Raw genomic sequence first — 17,231 nt, 5'->3', positions numbered from 1 at the left:
CTGCAGGGGAGCCCTGGCCTGGAGCCCAGCTCAGCGCAAGCGGCTGCGGGAACGCGAGCAGGAGAGGGACAGTGGGCACTGCCGGAGCCCAGCATTACCGAGGGGCAGGAGCAGGCTTAGGGTCGGGGCAGGGGCAGGGTCACAGTCAAGGTCAGGGGCAGGGGCAGGGGCAGGGGCAGGGTCAGGGTCAGCTGCTGTCTGGGCCCAAAAGGCTCAGACACCAATCCAGGCTGGCGTTCCCAGGTGCCAGCGCCTTTCCCATGTTCTTGGCACAGGTTTTGCTGTTAGTTCCGGGTAGCGAGGGGCGCTGGGAGCGCGGGGGGTTCAGGGTGCACAGGCGAGGAGACTCAGTTCCACAGCAGACCTGCGGCACCCTCGGGCCGGATGCACAAGTGCTTGCTGCTGGTTGGAGGTGTGGGGTCAGCTCTGTGTGGGTAATTAGCTGATTGCTGACCCTAATTAACCTTCTGTGTCATCGGTTGAAACACTGATGGGCCGGCATCACTGTGCGCTGGGGTCGTTTTCCCCTGCAACAAAATTTGTCACCCAAAATGTGAAGGCGCATTGTCCCCAGGGCTCCCAGTGGTGTCCCCAGGGCTCCCAGTGGTGTCCTGAGGGCTCCCGGTGATGTCCCCAAGGGCTCATGGTGCTGTCCCCAGGGCTCCCAGAGGTGTCTGCAGGGCTCCCGGTGATGTCCCCAGTGCACACAGTGGTGTCCCCAGGGCTCCCGGTGATGTCTGCAGGGCTCCCAGTGGTGTCCCCAGTGCACGCAGTGGTGTCCCCAGTGCACGCAGTGGTGTCTGCAGGGCTCCCGGTGGTGTCCCCAGTGCACACAGTGGTGTCCCCAGTGCACACAGTGGTGTCCCCGGGGCTCTCAGTGATGTCCCCAGTGCACGCAGTGGTGTCCCCAGGGCTCCCGATGGTGTCCCCAGTGCACACAGTGGTGTCCCCACAGCTCCCAGTGGTGTCCCCGCAGCTCCCGGTGATGTCCCCAGTGCACACAGTGATGTCCCCAGTGCACGCAGTGGTGTCCTCAGGGCTCCCGGTGATGTCCCCAGTGCACACAGTGGGTGTCCCCAGTGCACGCAGTGGTGTCCTCAGTGCACGCAGTGGTGTCCCTGGGGCTCCCGGTAGTGTCCCCAGTGCACGCAGTGGTGTCCCCAGTGCACACAGTGGTGTCCCCCCGGCTCCCAGTGGTGTCCCCAGTGCACGCAGTGGTGTCCCCGGGGCTCCTGGTGGTGTCCCCAGGGCTCCCGGTGGTGTCCCCAGTGCACACAGTGGTGTCCCCAGTGCACACAGTGATGTCCCCAGTGCAAGCAGTGGTGTCCCCGGGGCTCCTGGTGGTGTCCCCAGGGCTCCCGGTGGTGTCCCCAGTGCACGCAGTGGTTGTCCCCAGTGCACACAGTGGTGTCCCCAGTGCACGCAGTGGTGTCCGCAGGGCTCATGGCACTGTCAGGGTGACAGGAGCAGGTGTTGACCGTCAGAGCTCAGTGCCGGGAATCAGGAACTGACAGCAAACCCGAGCGGGCCCTCCCCAGCTCACCCGCGACACCAGGGAACCGTGACCAGGAGTTGTCCCGAGTCCTCTTCTGGGCCCGTTCCGGGCTGGGACGTCACTGCTGAGCCGTTGGGCGCTGCCAGGGGCCCAGTGGGTGACAGCTCCGCTGTGCTCGGGGACACGGGCCAGGCTGCTGTGAGCCAAGGCCGGCTCTGCCGGGGTCCGTGGGACAGTGTCCTGAGCCGGGAAGGTCCCGCAGTCTTTTTGGGGATGGGAAAGGTGCTCAAGCAGCGAACAGCAAGAATGGGGCCTGTGCTGCTGCAGGCGTGAGCAGAGAGACCAGGGGAGTTCTGGGGTGGAAGAGGGAAAAAAGGCAGTTTTGAGACAAGGAGACATTACACTGAGAAGCCGGGGGTCCCGGCTTGTGTCGCGTCCCCAGCAGCTTCCCCACCTCAGCACAAGGACAAGGCACAGTTCTTGCTCCTTTTCCATCATCCCTGTTCCCACATGGAGGACATCATGTTATGTAGAGTGAAGAAAAACCCTTACTTGTAATGAGAAGGTAAATGAACAGCAGCAGGAGCAACAGTTTGGGTTCCATCAGTGATACCATACAGTTGTTTGATCTTCAGCTTTGTCCTCCCGTCGCGAGGTAAAACGGTGACGATCACCACGGCTTTCTGGAGTGGGTTGTCATACTCTGCTTCAAGTGATTAGACAGGACTCCAGGCCATTGCTCGTTAAACCTCGCGCGTCTTCCTCCAGCTCAGAGATGCTGCTCAGGTCAGAAAGCTTCAGGGACCCCGGTTGTCGCCAGACCCTTCCCAGCTGAGCCCCAGAGCTGGGACAGGCAGCTCCGCGTCCCCTGCACCCCTCCTTCCATCCATCTCTGCTTGCTCAGCCCTCCACACCCGTCCATGTGCCCGTCCCGCTGGGCTGTGCAGCGTGTCCCGTGCTCGGCGTCTTCTGTGCGTGCTGGTGTCCCCTGTCCCCAGCGTCCTCTGCCGGGTGCCAGCTGAGCCGCTGCGGTCACAGCAGGGCCTGCCGTGGGGCTGTTCTGCCGTGGGGCTGTTCTGCCATGGGGCTGTTCTGCCGTGGGGCTGTTCTGCCGTGGGGCTGTGCTGCCGTGGTGGGTGTTTGTTCTGCTGTGGTGGGTGTTCTGCTGCAGTGGTTGTTCTGACGCAGTGGGTGTTCTGCTGCCATGAGTGTTCTGCTGCGGTGACTGTTGTGCTGCGGTGACTGTTCTGACGCAGTGGGTGTTCTGACACAGTGGGTGTTCTGCTGCCATGGGTGTTCTGCCGTGGTGACTGTTGTACCGCGGTGACTGTTCTGCCGCAGTGACTGTTCTGCGGCGGTGGGTGTTTGTTCTGCGGCAGTGGCTGTTCTGCTGTGGTGGGTCTTCTGCCCTGCTGGCTGTTCTACTGCACTGAGAGTTCTGTTCTGCCATGGTGGCTGTTTATTCTGCTCTGCCGCGGTGCTGTTCAGTTCTGCCCCGGTGCAGTTCTGTTGTGCCGCGGTGCTGTTCTGTTGTGCCATGGTGCCGTTCTGTTGTGCCGTGGTGCCGTTCTGTTCTGCTGCGGTGCTGTTCTCTTCTGCCCCGGTGCACTTCTGTTGTGCTGCGGTGCTGTTCTCCTGGCACACATGGTGACACATGGGCAGCGTGGCCGAGCAGCTCAGCCCCACGGCAGCTCAGGAGCCATCACCCCATGTTATGGTGTGTAGAAATTCATGGTGTGTAGGAAACCACAGCATGTAGGAAATCACAGTCTGTCGGAAATCACGGCCTGTAGGAAACCACGGTGTGTAGGAAACCACGGCTTGAGCGATTCGTGTCACTCCGGTGTCTTAGAGCCGTTATCTCCAGCCAGGCTGCGAAGCCGCCTCCCCGTGTCCCCCGTGCTCATGGAGCTGCTGGGCCCATCGCCGCAGCCCTGTCCTGCAGCCCCAGGTGTCGGCTGCGACCTTCGCTGCTCCTGCACTGTCTGGCTTTGGGCTTGTTAAACCTGGCATGGCAAAGTGAGGGTCCCCTGCTGAGTGAGGGTCCCCTGCTGAGTGAGGGTCCCCTGCTGAGTGAGGGTCTCCTGCTGAGTGAGGGTCCCTTGCTGAGTGCGGGTCCCCTGCTGACTGAGGTGATTGAGGGTCCCCTGCTGAGTGAGGGTCCCCTGCTGAGTGAGGGTCCCTTGCTGAGTGAGGGTCCCTTTCTGAGTGAAGGTCCCTTGCTGAGTGAGGGTCCCTTGCTGGCTGAGGGTCCCCTGCTGAGTGCGGGTCCCTTGCTGAGCGCGGCTCCCTTGCTGAGCGTTCCCGTAGCACACAGAGCCCGCCTGACCCCCCTGTGGCTGCTCCGTGCTCACGTGCTGCCGAAGCTGCAGGGACCGGCTTTCCCAGCTCCGTGTCACCCCCGGTGTCACGGCAGGCGCCGAGTGTGCCAGTTCCAGGACTCCTGCCCTTGGCTGCCCTTGCACTGAGCTCAAGTCGTGTCCCAGGCAGACTGAGGAGATCCGGACTAAGGACTCCAGTTCTTAGCTGCAGAAACTAACGTTCTCCCCTCCTTTCTCTGCCAGAAGAGATTTGCTGGTGTCACGGTGCGAGGGGCCGGGGACACTGGCTGCAGCCGTTCCCAGCGCAGAGCTGGGTCCATGGCTCACGTGCCCTTGTGCCCAGAGCTTGGTCCTCTCCCGGCTGCTCCATTTCCCGCAGCATCTCCCGCTCCGGCGGCGCTGGCAGGGCTGTGCCCGGCGGGGACCGAGTCTCGGCACGCTGGCTGCCTGGAGCCACGCGTCACCGTGCTTTGGGTTCCTTGGCGTTCTGGCAGAAAACTGCGCGTGGGTCGGTCGTGGTTTGTTGTGCTGTCGGCGGTGGCCGCTGCGGTGGGACCCGGGCTGCACGCAGCGAGCTCGGCTCCAGGGACTTGGCTGGAGGGATCTGTGTGCGTCCCACGCTCGAGGCGTCGCAGGGGTCCCTGCTGGGCTGGGACGTGTCCCCTCGCGCTCCGACCTGCAGCTCGGAGCTGGGCCTTGGTTTAGGAGGAGGATCATAAATCCTGAGGAATTATTTCAGAGCAAGCGGTAAGACTTCAGTCTGGACGTGTTTTGCAGAGAAAAAACACCCACCAGAAGGGAAGAGTAAGAAGTACCTTGTTGGTTTGCATTGTGGAAGAAGGCTGATAGCAGGCAGGTATTTTGTAGTAGAGTCCCATTTCATTTAATAGATGTATTTACTGTATGAAAACCGGCATTACGAATGAGGATTCGTGATTCGCAGAACACATGGAGTTTTGGGGGACATAGAACAGCGCAGAGGAAACCAGCCGAGCCCAGTGAGCGACCTGCGCGGGAGCAGGGGGCTCGGTGCGGACACAGGAGAGCAAAAGCTGGTTCTTCCAGCCCAAGGGCACCGTCCCCATGAACTGCGGCCATCTGATGGTGGCAACGCCCCTCATGGCTCCAGTGGCCCACAGGCAGCGTGTGAGGAGCAGAAGCTGGCACTGAGCTGGTGGTGCTGCAGGAATGAGTTGCCATTGCCTGGTGCGGGTGCCAGATGAGGCTGAGGACCCCAGGGAAGGGCTGTGAGCTCGAGCACTCTGCACAGAGCCCGCGCAGGGCTCTGCCCCGGGCACATGACCCGCGGTGACGGCTCCTGCACGTCGTGGAGCTGATCGCAGGTCTGCCAGGCTTCCCCAGGTCTGTGCTGCTCCTCCAGAGCCCGACCACAGACTCGCTGAGCGGTGGAGGTGGGAAGGGACCTCTGGAGATCCCCGATCCTCCCTCTGCTCAGCAGGTGCACCCGGAGCTGTGTGCGCAGGACATTGTCCCGTCGGGTGTTTGTGTCTCCAGGGGTGGAGGCTCCAGCACCTCTCTGGGCACCCTGTGCCCGTGCTCGGTCACGTCACGGCGAACACAGGATCTTGTGTGTTCAGACAGAATTCCCTGTGTTTCACTGTGCGCCTCTTGTGCCACCGCGGGCGCTGCTGGGCAGGGTCTGGCTGCGTCTTCTTCACTCCCCCGCCAGGTATTTCATAGAATCACAGAATCAGGGGATGTCAGGGGTTGAAGGGCCCTGGAAAGCTCATCCAGTGCAATCCCCCCGGAGCAGGAACACCCAGCTGAGGTTCCACAGGAAGGTGTCCAGGCGGGTTTGAATGTCTGCAGAGAAGGAGACTCCACAACCTCCCTGGGCAGCCTGGGCCAGGCTCTGACACCCTCACCCCCAACAAGTTGCTTCTCATATTCAAGTGGAACCTCCTGTGTTCCAGTTTGCACCCATTGCCCCTTGTCTTGTCACTGGTTGTCACCCAGAAGAGCCTGGCTCCATCCTCCTGACACTGCCCCTTTCCATATTGATCCCCATGAATGAGTCCCCCCTCAGTCTCCTCTTCTCCAGCTCCAGAGCCCCAGCTCCCTCAGCCTTTCCTCCCACGGGAGATGCTCCACTCCCTCCAGCATCTTGGTGGCTGCACTGGACTCTCTGCAGCAGTTCCCTGTCCTTCTGGAGCTGAGGGGCCACAACTGGAGAGCTGATATTTGTACAAGCTGGGGAGGTCCCCTCCAAATTTCTCTTCTCCAGGCTGAACAGTCCCAGCTCTCTCATCTCCCCTTCTGTGTCAGATGCTCCAGTACCTTCATCATCTCTGTGACCTTCACTGGACACTGCTCCAGGGGTGCTCCACCGCTGCTGGGCCCAGAGGAAGGGTCACCCCCGACCTGCAGCACCCCTGGGCCTCCCGCAGCCCGGGACCCCCGCATCTTTTCCTGCAGGGACACGTAGGCGGTTCATGTTCAGCTTGGTGTCCCAGCACCCCAGCTCCTGCAGCTGCTCAGCCCAGCATGCTCTGCTGGATGAGGCCGTTCCCAGCTCCTCGGGTGGGGGACCTCGCGGTTCCTGCGGCTGAACTTCACGAGGCCGCTCTTGGACCGTCCATCCGGTGGATCGGGGATGCTCTGAGGGGCCACAGACCCATTTGGTTCATCGGCTGCTCCTCTGTGGTGTGTCACCTGCACACACTGTGTGTCACCCGCACAAAATGTGTGTCACCTGCACACACTGTGTGTCACCCGCACAAAATGTGTGTCACCCACACAAAGTGTGTGTCACCCACACAAAGTGTGTGCCACCTCCACTGGCTGCCCGGCCATCCAGGTGTTTGATGGAGACACTGAGAGGAACTGGCCGCACAGCAGCCGCGGGTTGTGCCCACGGGAGTCACGAGGCTCCAGCTGGACCTTGTGCCGCTGACCATGGCCCGTGGGCTCGGCCACTCAGCCGGGTCCCAACCAGCCCAACCAGCCTCCCCTCTGCTTGTGCCGCGTGTCCTTCCCCAGCCTGCTCGTGAGGCTGCTATGGGAGACGCTTCAGGAGGTCTTACTAAGCCAGACTAAACAAGGTCCCCTGCTCATCCCTCACCCCACCCTGTTTGGTGGCGGGAGGCTGCCAGGTGGCTCAGGCTCCTTTCCCCTTTGGGAAGCCGTGCTGGCTGCTCCCGGCCGTGTTCTCCTCCTCGGTGTGTTTGGGAACGGTTTGCGGGATGATTTGCTCCGTCGCCTCCCCGGGGCTGCCGCGAGGGTGAGCGGCTGCACCCCGGTCCTGCTGCCCTGAGCCGCGGTACGGCTGCTGCCGCGGAGCCGCGTCGTGCGGGAGGCACAGGGCGATCGTCCCGCGCTTGTGCGGCTCCTCCGCTGCTCTTGGAGAGCACGAGCTTTACTGCTCATGCGCAGGGCGGGTGCTGGGCCCCTTCACAAAGTCTCTGACCCCTCTGAAAGCTCCTTATGAAGCTTTAGACCAGTCGTGGTGTTCAGCACTGACAGGAACGCACAAGCTGTGCCCGAGGTGAGGGATCTGTGCAGCCCACGATCCACAGCACCGGGCTGCCTGGGCTGCAGGACTTTGTGCACAAGTGCTGCCCCATTTACTCCTGCCCCGGAGACGCCGTGCGGGAGCGCGGGAGCCCCTAGAGCCACAGAATTCAACAGTTCTCTCCTGCTTTGCTCGTTCTGGTGTTCATGTGAAGAACCCTTCCAGTGCTTCTTCAGCATCCTCAGCCCCCCAGACACCCATGGAGTTACCGCATCATGTTCGGGGGGACAGGACATCGGGATCGGGTACAGTTAACCCCGCTAGGCTGTGTCAGTGTTGCAGGTGCTCCCTTGCAGCATCCCTTTGCGTTCCTGCTGTGAGGGAGAAGCGCTCAGAAGTGCCAGATTGATCTTCCCTGATGAAAGTGCTGGCTGCACGAGTGGAGTCCCGAGAACAAATGACAGCAGGAAGCTCGATCGCCTTCAGTGTAAAACCTTCTCGGTGGTTCTTCAGATCAGCCTCGCACTGTTGGGCACCTTTTCCCTCTGGGCTGGCTTTACGAGGATGAGCTTATCCTCTCTTTGCATTATTCTGCTGGGAGCCAGGAGGGCATTTCTTGCCAAAATTGAGCAGTGAAGGAGGAGCGGTGGGTTGGCAGAGGGCCCCTGCGCACAGCTCATCAGTCTGGCGGCGATGCAGCTCGGTCCGTCACTGCCGGAGCGTCACCGGGGCTTCCAGAGCCTGTCCTGTCTGCACTCGGTCCGTCACTGCCGGAGCGTCACCGAGGCTTCCAGAGCCTGTCCTGTCTGCACTCGGTCCGTCACTGCCGGAGCGTCACCGGGGCTTCCAGAGCCTGTCCTGTCTGCACTCGGTCCGTCACTGCCGGAGCGTCACCAAGGCTTCCAGAGCCTGTCCTGTCTGCACTCGGTCCGTCACTGCCGGAGCGTCACCGAGGCTTCCAGAGCCTGTCCTGTCTGCACTCGGTCCGTCACTGCCGGAGCGTCACCAAGGCTTCCAGAGCCTGTCCTGTCTGCACTCGGTCCGTCACTGCCGGAGTGTCACCGGGGCTTCCAGAGCCTGTCCTGTCTGCACTCGGTCCGTCACTGCCGGAGCGTCACCAAGGCTTCCAGAGCCTGTCCTGTCTGCACTCGGTCCGTCACTGCCGGAGCGTCACCGGGGCTTCCAGAGCCTGTCCTGTCTGCACTCGGTCCGTCACTGCCGGAGCGTCACCGGGGCTTCCAGAGCCTGTCCTGTCTGCACTCGGTCCTTCACTGCCGGAGCGTCACCGAGGCTTCCAGAGCCTGTCCTGTCTGCACTCGGTCCGTCACTGCCGGAGTGTCACCGAGGCTTCCAGAGCCTGTCCTGTCTGCACTCGGTCCGTCACTGCCGGAGCGTCACCGAGGCTTCCAGAGCCTGTCCTGTCTGCACTCGGTCCTTCACTGCCGGAGCGTCACCGAGGCTTCCAGAGCCTGTCCTGTCTGCACTCGGTCCGTCACTGCCGGAGCGTCACCGGGGCCTCCAGAGCCTGTCCTGTCTGCACTCGGTCCGTCACTGCCGGAGCGTCACCGGGGCTTCCAGAGCCTGTCCTGTCTGCACTCGGTCCGTCACTGCCGGAGCGTCACCGGGGCTTCCAGAGCCTGTCCTGTCTGCACTCGGTCCGTCACTGCCGGAGCGTCACCGAGGCTTCCAGAGCCTGTCCTGTCTGCACTCGGTCCGTCACTGCCGGAGCGTCACCGAGGCTTCCAGAGCCTGTCCTGTCTGCACTCGGTCCGTCACTGCCGGAGCGTCACCGGGGCCTCCAGAGCCTGTCCTGTCTGCACTCGGTCCGTCACTGCCGGAGCGTCACCGGGGCCTCCAGAGCCTGTCCTGTCTGCACTCGGTCCTTCACTGCCGGAGCGTCACCGAGGCTTCCAGAGCCTGTCCTGTCTGCACTCGGTCCGTCACTGCCGGAGCGTCACCGAGGCTTCCAGAGCCTGTCCTGTCTGCACTCGGTCCGTCACTGCCGGAGCGTCACCAAGGCTTCCAGAGCCTGTCCTGTCTGCACTCGGTCCGTCACTGCCGGAGCGTCACCGAGGCTTCCAGAGCCTGTCCTGTCTGCACTCGGTCCGTCACTGCCGGAGCGTCACCGGGGCTTCCAGAGCCTGTCCTGTCTGCACTCGGTCCGTCACTGCCGGAGCGTCACCGGGGCTTCCAGAGCCTGTCCTGTCTGCACTCGGTCCGTCACTGCCGGAGCGTCACCGGGGCTTCCAGAGCCTGTCCTGTCTGCACTCGGTCCGTCACTGCCGGAGCGTCACCGGGGCTTCCAGAGCCTGTCCTGTCTGCACTCGGTCTGTCACTGCCGGAGCGTCACCGAGGCTTCCAGAGCCTGTCCTGTCTGCACTCGGTCCGTCACTGCCGGAGCGTCACCGAGGCTTCCAGAGCCTGTCCTGTCTGCACTCGGTCCGTCACTGCCGGAGCGTCACCGAGGCTTCCAGAGCCTGTCCTGTCTGCACTCGGTCTGTCACTGCCGGAGCGTCACCGAGGCTTCCAGAGCCTGTCCTGTCTGCACTCGGTCCGTCACTGCTGGAGCGTCACCGGGGCCTCCAGAGCCTGTCCTGTCTGCACTCGGTCCTTCACTGCCGGAGCGTCACCGGGGCTTCCAGAGCCTGTCCTGTCTGCACTCGGTCCGTCACTGCCGGAGTGTCACCAAGGCTTCCAGAGCCTGTCCTGTCTGCACTCGGTCCTTCACTGCCGGAGCGTCACCGGGGCCTCCAGAGCCTGTCCTGTCTGCACTCCTGCCTTCGTCCTCCCTTGTCAGGGATGGGTGTCGTGAGACAGTTCTGGAACACAAAGTCCTTTCGGAATGGGAACCGTAGGTGTGCTGCGTCTCTCCGGGACAGGCACCATTCTGGGCAGGAAGCCTCCAAGCATCCTCCTGCGTTTCAAGCAAAGAGGGGATTAGTGTCCAGCTCTGCCCCAAGCCCAGCCTGGCCGTGGTCACAGCACCGCGCTCTGCTCCGGGTCACCGAGCGCCGGTGCAGTCCCCAAAGCAGCCTCGTGTCACCCGACGGCCATCGCGGGAGGAGAGTCCTACCCGCAGCTCTAGCGGGGAGCGATGGGGAAGCTCTGAAGGCTGGATTGAAAACACCTGCAAACCAAACACAACAGGTTTGCTGAGCAAAAGCCAAGCGTTTCTCTGTGGAGCGTGAGAAGCGCGTTACCGCTGTTGCCGAATCTGCCCTCGCCTTGAAGAAACTCAGACTGAGATACAGAGTTCAAAGGAGGAATCGTCATCCATTCGGGACTCAGTCAAGAAATCTGCTTTTTAATATCTTCAGTAAAAGTATTCCCAGAAGGCTTAATTAGCTGTCCTACAAACACGTAATCCCTCTTTTCCTTGGTTAGAACTTAGGTTTTCATCCAGCCGGTGTCTCTCTGCTTGTGAGACGCCTCCCGTGAGACCCGTCCTCCCTCCGCTGATTCCAGCTGGGCCCTGCGTGTGCAGGTCGGGCCCTGGCTGCTGCATCCCACCCACTGCTGCTGCTGCTGCATCCCACCCGCTGCTGCTGCTGCGTCCCACCCGCTGCTGCTGCTGCATCCCACCCGCTGCTTCTGCTGCATCCCACCCGCTGCTGCTGCTGCACCGCTCCACATCCCACATCCCACCCGCTGCTGCTGCTGCATCCCACCCACTGCTGCTGCTGCATCCCACCCGCTGCGGCTGCTGCACCGCCCCTCATCGCACCCGCTGCTGCTGCTGCTGCATCCCACCCGCTGCTTCTGCTGCATCCCACCCACTGCTGCTGCTGCATCCCACCCGCTGCTGCTGCTGCATCCCACCCGCTGCTGCTGCTGCACCGCTCCACATCCCACATCCCACCCGCTGCTGCTGCTGCATCCCACCCACTGCTGCTGCTGCATCCCACCCGCTGCGGCTGCTGCACCGCCCCTCATCGCACCCGCTGCTGCTGCTGCTGCATCCCACCCGCTGCTTCTGCTGCATCCCACCCACTGCTGCTGCTGCATCCCACCCGCTGCTGCTGCTGCATCCCACCCGCTGCTGCTGCTGCATCGCTCCTCATCCCACCCGCTGCTGGTGCTGCATCCCACCCGCTGCTGCTGCTGCATCCCACCCACTGCTGGTGCTGCACCGCTCCGCATCCCACATCCCACCCGCTGCTGGTGCTGCATCTCACCCGCTGCTGCTGCTGCACTGCTCCTCATCCCACCCGCTGCTGGTGCTGCACCACTCCGCATCCGACCAGCTCAGAGGAGAAGCCTGAAGGCAGCGCCAGAGCCGCCACGTCCCAGCTCGCAGGGACACCCTGGCCACCAGCAGTGCCCCAGTCTCAGGACTGCTGCCTCCTGACCCCGGCGGGAGCACCGCCAGAAGCAGAAAATGAATCATTTCATTTCTCTTATGAAGCTCCCGGTGCCACTGACTCGTTGTTGCCTGATGGAGAAGTGGACGGCACCGTAGCGCTCCCAAAACCCGGCAGACCCCAGTCCTCGGCAGCAGCATCCCGCGGCGGGCCGCCCGTGCTGCCTGGCTGCAGCCGGAGCTTTCCACGTCCCCAAACGACACCTGGCGTTCGTGAACCCTTCGACTTGCAGCTGAACCTCGGAAATGCTCAGGGCAAACCGAAGCACCTGTGGGGCAAGACCCTGCTGCCCGAGCTCGTGTACGAATCCTCCGTGGTGCAGAAGGGCTCTCACCACGCACCATGCGGAGCCTTGCGCCAGGAGCTGGCGGACGCGGTGCAGAGCTGTGCAGGAGGGCTCTGGAGCCGTGGACATGGAGTGTGTCACCACCCTCAGAAATTGCCGCTGCAGCCACCACCATGCATCCTGCAACAAGGCTCATGCACGGGTTTTTATGTGCTTTCCCAACTATAGGGAAGAGGAATCTTCCAGCAATAACTGTACAGTTGACCCTGTGACTCGGAGGCAGGGCCGTGGCTTTGTCCCCTCTGTCACCCGCACTGTGCCCAAAGCACATCCTCGTTCATCGGTACCACCCAAAATGGCCTCAAGTTGCGCCAGGGGAGGTTGAGGTTGGATCTGGGGACAATTTCTTCCCCAAAGGGCTGTGGAGCACTGGAACAGGCTGCCCAGGGCAGTGCTGGAGTCACCATCCCTGGAGGGCTGGACAGACGGACGTGAGGTTCTCGGGACACGGGGCAGTGCCGGGGTGGGTTGTGGTTGGACTCAGTGATCTGGAGGGGCTTTTCCAACCAGAATGATTCTGTGATTCTAAAATGCCTTGCGGGCTCCAGCTGCCCCAGCGGAGCTGTGGGACTCACAGCCAAGCGTCCTCCTGCCACCCAGCGAGCACGTCCTGGTGACGCAGAGCCCTCGGTACCCTCCCGCTCCAGTCTGTCCTCCCACAGACCTGGAGGTCACTGTCCCTCTGTCCCACCCTGGGCAGGTTCAGCAAGCCCTTGGCCCACTCTGTCTGCGGCCGTTTCTGTTCACGTTTGCCTTTGGTGAACACGAGTGGCCAGAACTGTGCTCGGAATTTCCAGTGAGTGTTGCGGTGTCTCCCATGGCGACATCAGCGCATCCTTGTGTCTGTGGGAAGCACGGACCGGAGGTCCCGCGGCGCTTCCTTCGCCGTCCCACGGCCGTGCCACGGCCGTCCCTCCCGGCCACCCCTCCTGGCTCCCGGTCACCCCTCCTGGCTCCCGGCAGACCCAGAACTTTCTCTCCATCACTCCCAGCAGAGCAGGGGTCCCTTGCCAGCCCTCCAAGCGGGACATGGGATTTTGTGCTGTCACTTCTCGTTCTGACTCTTGAGCAAGGTCGTTCAGCTCTTCCTCCTCTGTACTGACGGAGCTTCCCAGACGTGACTCATCCCCGTGCTTCTTCACAGCCTCTTGCTTTCTGCGCCAAGGTGGCAGGGAAATAAGAATGAGAGGAAATGTGTCTAAGCCCACAGACTATGAGCAGCCCCTGGTATTAATGTTCAGCCGATCTTGGAGCCGTCTCGCTGGGAAATGATGAGCGGTGATTAACCTGGCGCGGTGCGGGGCCGGTGCGGTGTGTGCGCTGGTGGCAGCAGTCGCTGCAGCTCTGGGCTCCTCTTGCCAGCCGCAGCTTTCCAGAGGGTCAGTCCGTTCCATGGGGCAGGGCCCGGGGCTGGCAGAGGAGCAGAGGTGCCGTGCAGGGCTGGGCTGCACTGGGGCGCTACTGGTTTGGTCACCAGGAGCCGGGGGCTGTGGTTCCTCGTGTTGGATCGGCCGGTTTGGAGGACGCGCAGGCTGACGTTGCCGACCCAACCAGCGGTCACGGCCCGGTCAGTGGTGAGAGAACCGGTGCAGCGTGGTGACGCCGTGCGTGCAGGGGACCCGTCCCAGGCCCGTGGGACCACCCCCGAGCCACCGCGTGACCCGGGCCCTGCTGAGAGCCCTGCTGGGAGCTGAGACCCCCTGAGCCCACCCCGGAGACGCGACCAAAGCCCCGTGGGCTCAGGGTGGTGCCAGGACAGCGGGCGGGTGGGAGCCCCAGGTCCCTCCCGCTCAGAGCCCCGGCCCCAGCGCAGTCGCCGTGGGTGCTCGCGGAAGGAGACCCCACAGCACAGCACGGCGCGAGCAGAGCCGGCCCCGCAGCGGGACTTCGCCAGGCATAGCACCTGAAGGACTCGTCCTCCGGGCTCTTGCCCTGGCAGGCTTTAGAGCTGTTTCTGCGTACCTGGAGCCATTGCTCGTGCTGGGGGCCGCAATGGAGGCGAGAGGCGATGGCAGGAGGCAGACGTGCCTGCGCCGGGGTGTCCCCGCCAGAGGCTCTGGCAGCAGTTAGCGCTGCAGGAGGGGCTGTCCCTGTCCCCTGCCCAGCGCCATGGCAGGTGCCACCACGGCACAGGGGGCAGGAGCGGGACATGGCGCAGTGCAAGGGGGACGCCCATCCAGGCGCCTCCAGGCTGCAATGGGTGACGATCAGACCCGCTGCCTCCATCCTCGGGGCGGCGGGACGCTCCTCCCGTCCCCACACCGCTCCCGGGGAGGTGCCGGAAGGTTCCGTCTTGTCCCAGGAGGGGCCGATGTGCTTGGGAGCGCTGGTTGCTCTGGGGCCGTGGCAGGACCGAGAGCTCACTGATGGGTTAGCGAGGGGACATGGGGGTCCCCGGCGGGATTAGGGTCAGCTCTGCCGCGGCTTCTTGCTGAGCAGCTGGTGAGGCGCAGGCTCTCGGGCCACAGCACGGCTCATGTGTGGCCAGCGGGGCCGCCATCCGCCATGGCCGGGCTCGGTGACCTGCAGAGCCGCGGCAGCCAGAGCAGGAGCCGAGGAAAGGGCTGTGGGGCACTGGAACAGGCTGCCCAGGGCAGTGCTGGAGTCACCATCCCTGGAGGGTTGGACAGATGGACATGGGGTTCTCAGGACATGGGGCAGGGACAGGCTGGGTTGTGGTTGGACCTGATGAGCTGGCGGGGCTTTTCCAACCAAGGTGATGCTGTGATCCTGTACTGAAGACACCTGCTCGAGCGTGCTGTGCCCCGGGAGCGCCCCGGCCGGGGCGGCCTCGGCTGCGGCACCGCGGTGCCCCCTCCCCGCCCGGCTGGCCCAGCTCCCCAGCCCCGTGTGTTTTGTGTGTGTGCTGTGTCTGGGGACCTCGGCCTCACCCCTGCCCTCTGCTCTCTCCTCTCTCTCTCGCTGTACCGTTCTTTCTGCAGACTTTTCAGTAGTTTAGGAGAACTCAGCACCATTTCCCAGCGGAGCTCCGGGACCACCTACACAGTCCGACCTGGCAGTCGCTACCCCGTAACCCGACGTACCCCCAGCCCCGTGAAGCCGGCTCTGGATCGGACAGAGCCCCTCAGCACCGTCCGGCCCTACGGTCTCACCCCTCCCACCATCCTCAAATCTTCCAGCCTCTCCATCCCACACGAGCCCAAGGAGGTGCGCTTTGTGGTGAGGAGCGTGAGCGCCCGGAGCCGCTCCCCGTCCCCGTCCCCCTCGCCAGGGCCGCCCCTGCACACCCTCCACCCGCCTCGGCCCTTCATGCAGAAACCCCTCCACCTGTGGAACAAGTACGACGTCGGGGACTGGCTGGAAAGCATCAATTTGGTGGAGCACCGAGACAAGTTTGAGGACCATGAAATCGAGGGCACGCACCTGCCCGCCCTCACCAAGGAGGACTTTGTGGAGTTGGGGGTGACCCGTGTGGGGCACCGCATGAACATTGAGCGGGCGCTCAAGCAGCTGGTAGACAGCTGACCGGCCCCGGCAGCGCTGGCCTCTTCCAGAGCCACCGCGGGGGCGTTTCTACTAGACTAATAAAGCCCACTTTGATTCTCTTTCTACTCTGAGCACTGCACTGAAGGGCGCGGAGCCCAGGGGCTCCCGCCCGCTCCCCGCCGCCCCGGCGTGCCACGCACGCTCGGCCCCGCCGGCCCCGCGACGCCTTCGGGACAGGGAATGTTGCATGAAATACATCCTCGTTTCTGCTCCTCGGAGAGTCTGGCCTGTATATCGCTTGTGTGCTCTTCCCGGGGCGTCGCGGGGCCGGCGGGGCCAGGGCTCCGTGTGCCGCCGGCGCGGGTCCCGTGGCCGCGGCAGCGCCTGGTCGGGGCGGGAGCGGCAGGGCCAGCGGTGCAGGGAGAGCCGAGCCGGCTCGGGACAGGGCTGTGCCGTCGGCCCGGCGCTGGCCGCGGCGCCCGGCGGCGACAGGTGACAGGGACGGCTGCGTGCCCCCCGCCGCGGCTCGGACAGGCCGGGGCGGCCCACGGCGTGGACACCCCGAGCCGCTCCGAGCCGCGGTGCGAGTGCGGCAGGGCAGGGGACGGGCGGCGCCGGCGCTCGGCCGCGTCGGCGGGAGGCGCCGCGGTGGTGGCCCTGGCCCCGCGCGGGCCGTGTCTGCCGGGGTCGGCGGTGGTTGAGCCGTGCCGGTGCTCGGAGGGGCGGGCTCCGGCGGCAGGGGCTCTGGGGACGGGTGCGGCGGCTGGGGGGACACCCGCGGTGACCCCCAGACCAGCTCCCCCGGTCCGAGCCGTCCCGGGAGCCGCCGGCGCAGCCGGGACAGCGGCTCCCCCCGGCTGCTGCCGCTGCGCTGCCTGGCACCCGAGAGGGACCGAAACCGCATGGACAGAAGCATGTTTGGGGATGGCGGAGGGAGGCTGGTGGGGAATCCAGCAGAAAACGCTTTGCCAATGTTTTCGGGGGGGGAGGGAGGAGGGAGATGTTTTATTTCCTCTTGGTTTAGGGTCTTGTTTCCAAGGGGGACGCGTTGATGGATAATATATAATCTCCGTGCATTTATATAGAGAGCAGCTGATGATCTACAAGAGATGATATTGAACTACAGGATCCCCACTCCATCCTAGTCATCCTTATTTTGCATCTTTTTAATCAGCTATATATTTGAAAAGAGAGAACAAATATCTATATATCTATATCTATAGCTATAACCACCTGATTTTGTTATAGTTTTCCTAAATCTCTATATCTCTAGACTTGCTGAGATGCTGGCGAGGCGGTGCCTGCACCGCTCCCCCGGGACGCCCATGGCTCATGGGGCTTTTTAGCGACTGAATGAATGTTAAAGTCTTTTTTTTAAAAAAAAAACACAAAAACCTATCCCAACAGCTCCTTCCGAACACTCTGGATTTTAAAGATCGAGAAACACAAGACGAAACCTGTTTTTTGGGACACACCGAGTCTTCCACCCCCCCGGCAGAGACCCACGGAGCTGGTGCTTCCACCACCCGCAGACCCGGCGCCTCTGGCAGGCGTCGGGCACCGGCCCCCGTCCCGGAGCCGTCGCCGCCGGCACGCCCCGCTCGCACGGCACCGCCGCAGCCCCGTGGCACCGCCGGCCCGGCCGGGGAGCCGCTGGGGCTGCTGCGGGCGGCCGTGGGCAGCGGGGGGCCGGTGCGCGGGGCTGGCCGTGCCGGCTCCCGCTGCGCCACGGGGGCCACTGGGGCTCGGCGGGAGCCGGAGCGACCCGTGAGCCCCGGCGCTGGGAGGG

General features: G+C 63.5%; 1 protein-coding gene across 2 annotated transcripts in view; it reads left to right on the top strand.

Moving 5' to 3' along the window:
• Window positions 1–15,561, top strand: part of SHANK3 (SH3 and multiple ankyrin repeat domains 3) — a 410,126-nt gene extending 394,565 nt beyond the window's left edge. For both annotated transcript variants that reach the window (XM_065860718.2, XM_065860710.2), the window contains exon 23: window positions 14,938–15,561. In XM_065860718.2, the coding sequence (XP_065716790.1) occupies window positions 14,938–15,481 (544 nt within the window). In that variant the 3' untranslated portion in view covers window positions 15,482–15,561. The remainder of the gene's footprint in view (window positions 1–14,937) is intronic.
• Window positions 15,562–17,231: the final 1,670 nt, after the last annotated feature.

The sequence above is a fragment of the Patagioenas fasciata genome, chromosome 1 (assembly GCF_037038585.1).
Source record: "Patagioenas fasciata isolate bPatFas1 chromosome 1, bPatFas1.hap1, whole genome shotgun sequence".
In the NCBI taxonomy this organism is placed as follows: Eukaryota; Metazoa; Chordata; class Aves; order Columbiformes; family Columbidae; genus Patagioenas; species Patagioenas fasciata.
The sequence above is the reverse complement of the archived record's forward strand: the minus strand, read 5'-3'. Positions and strand labels throughout refer to the sequence as shown.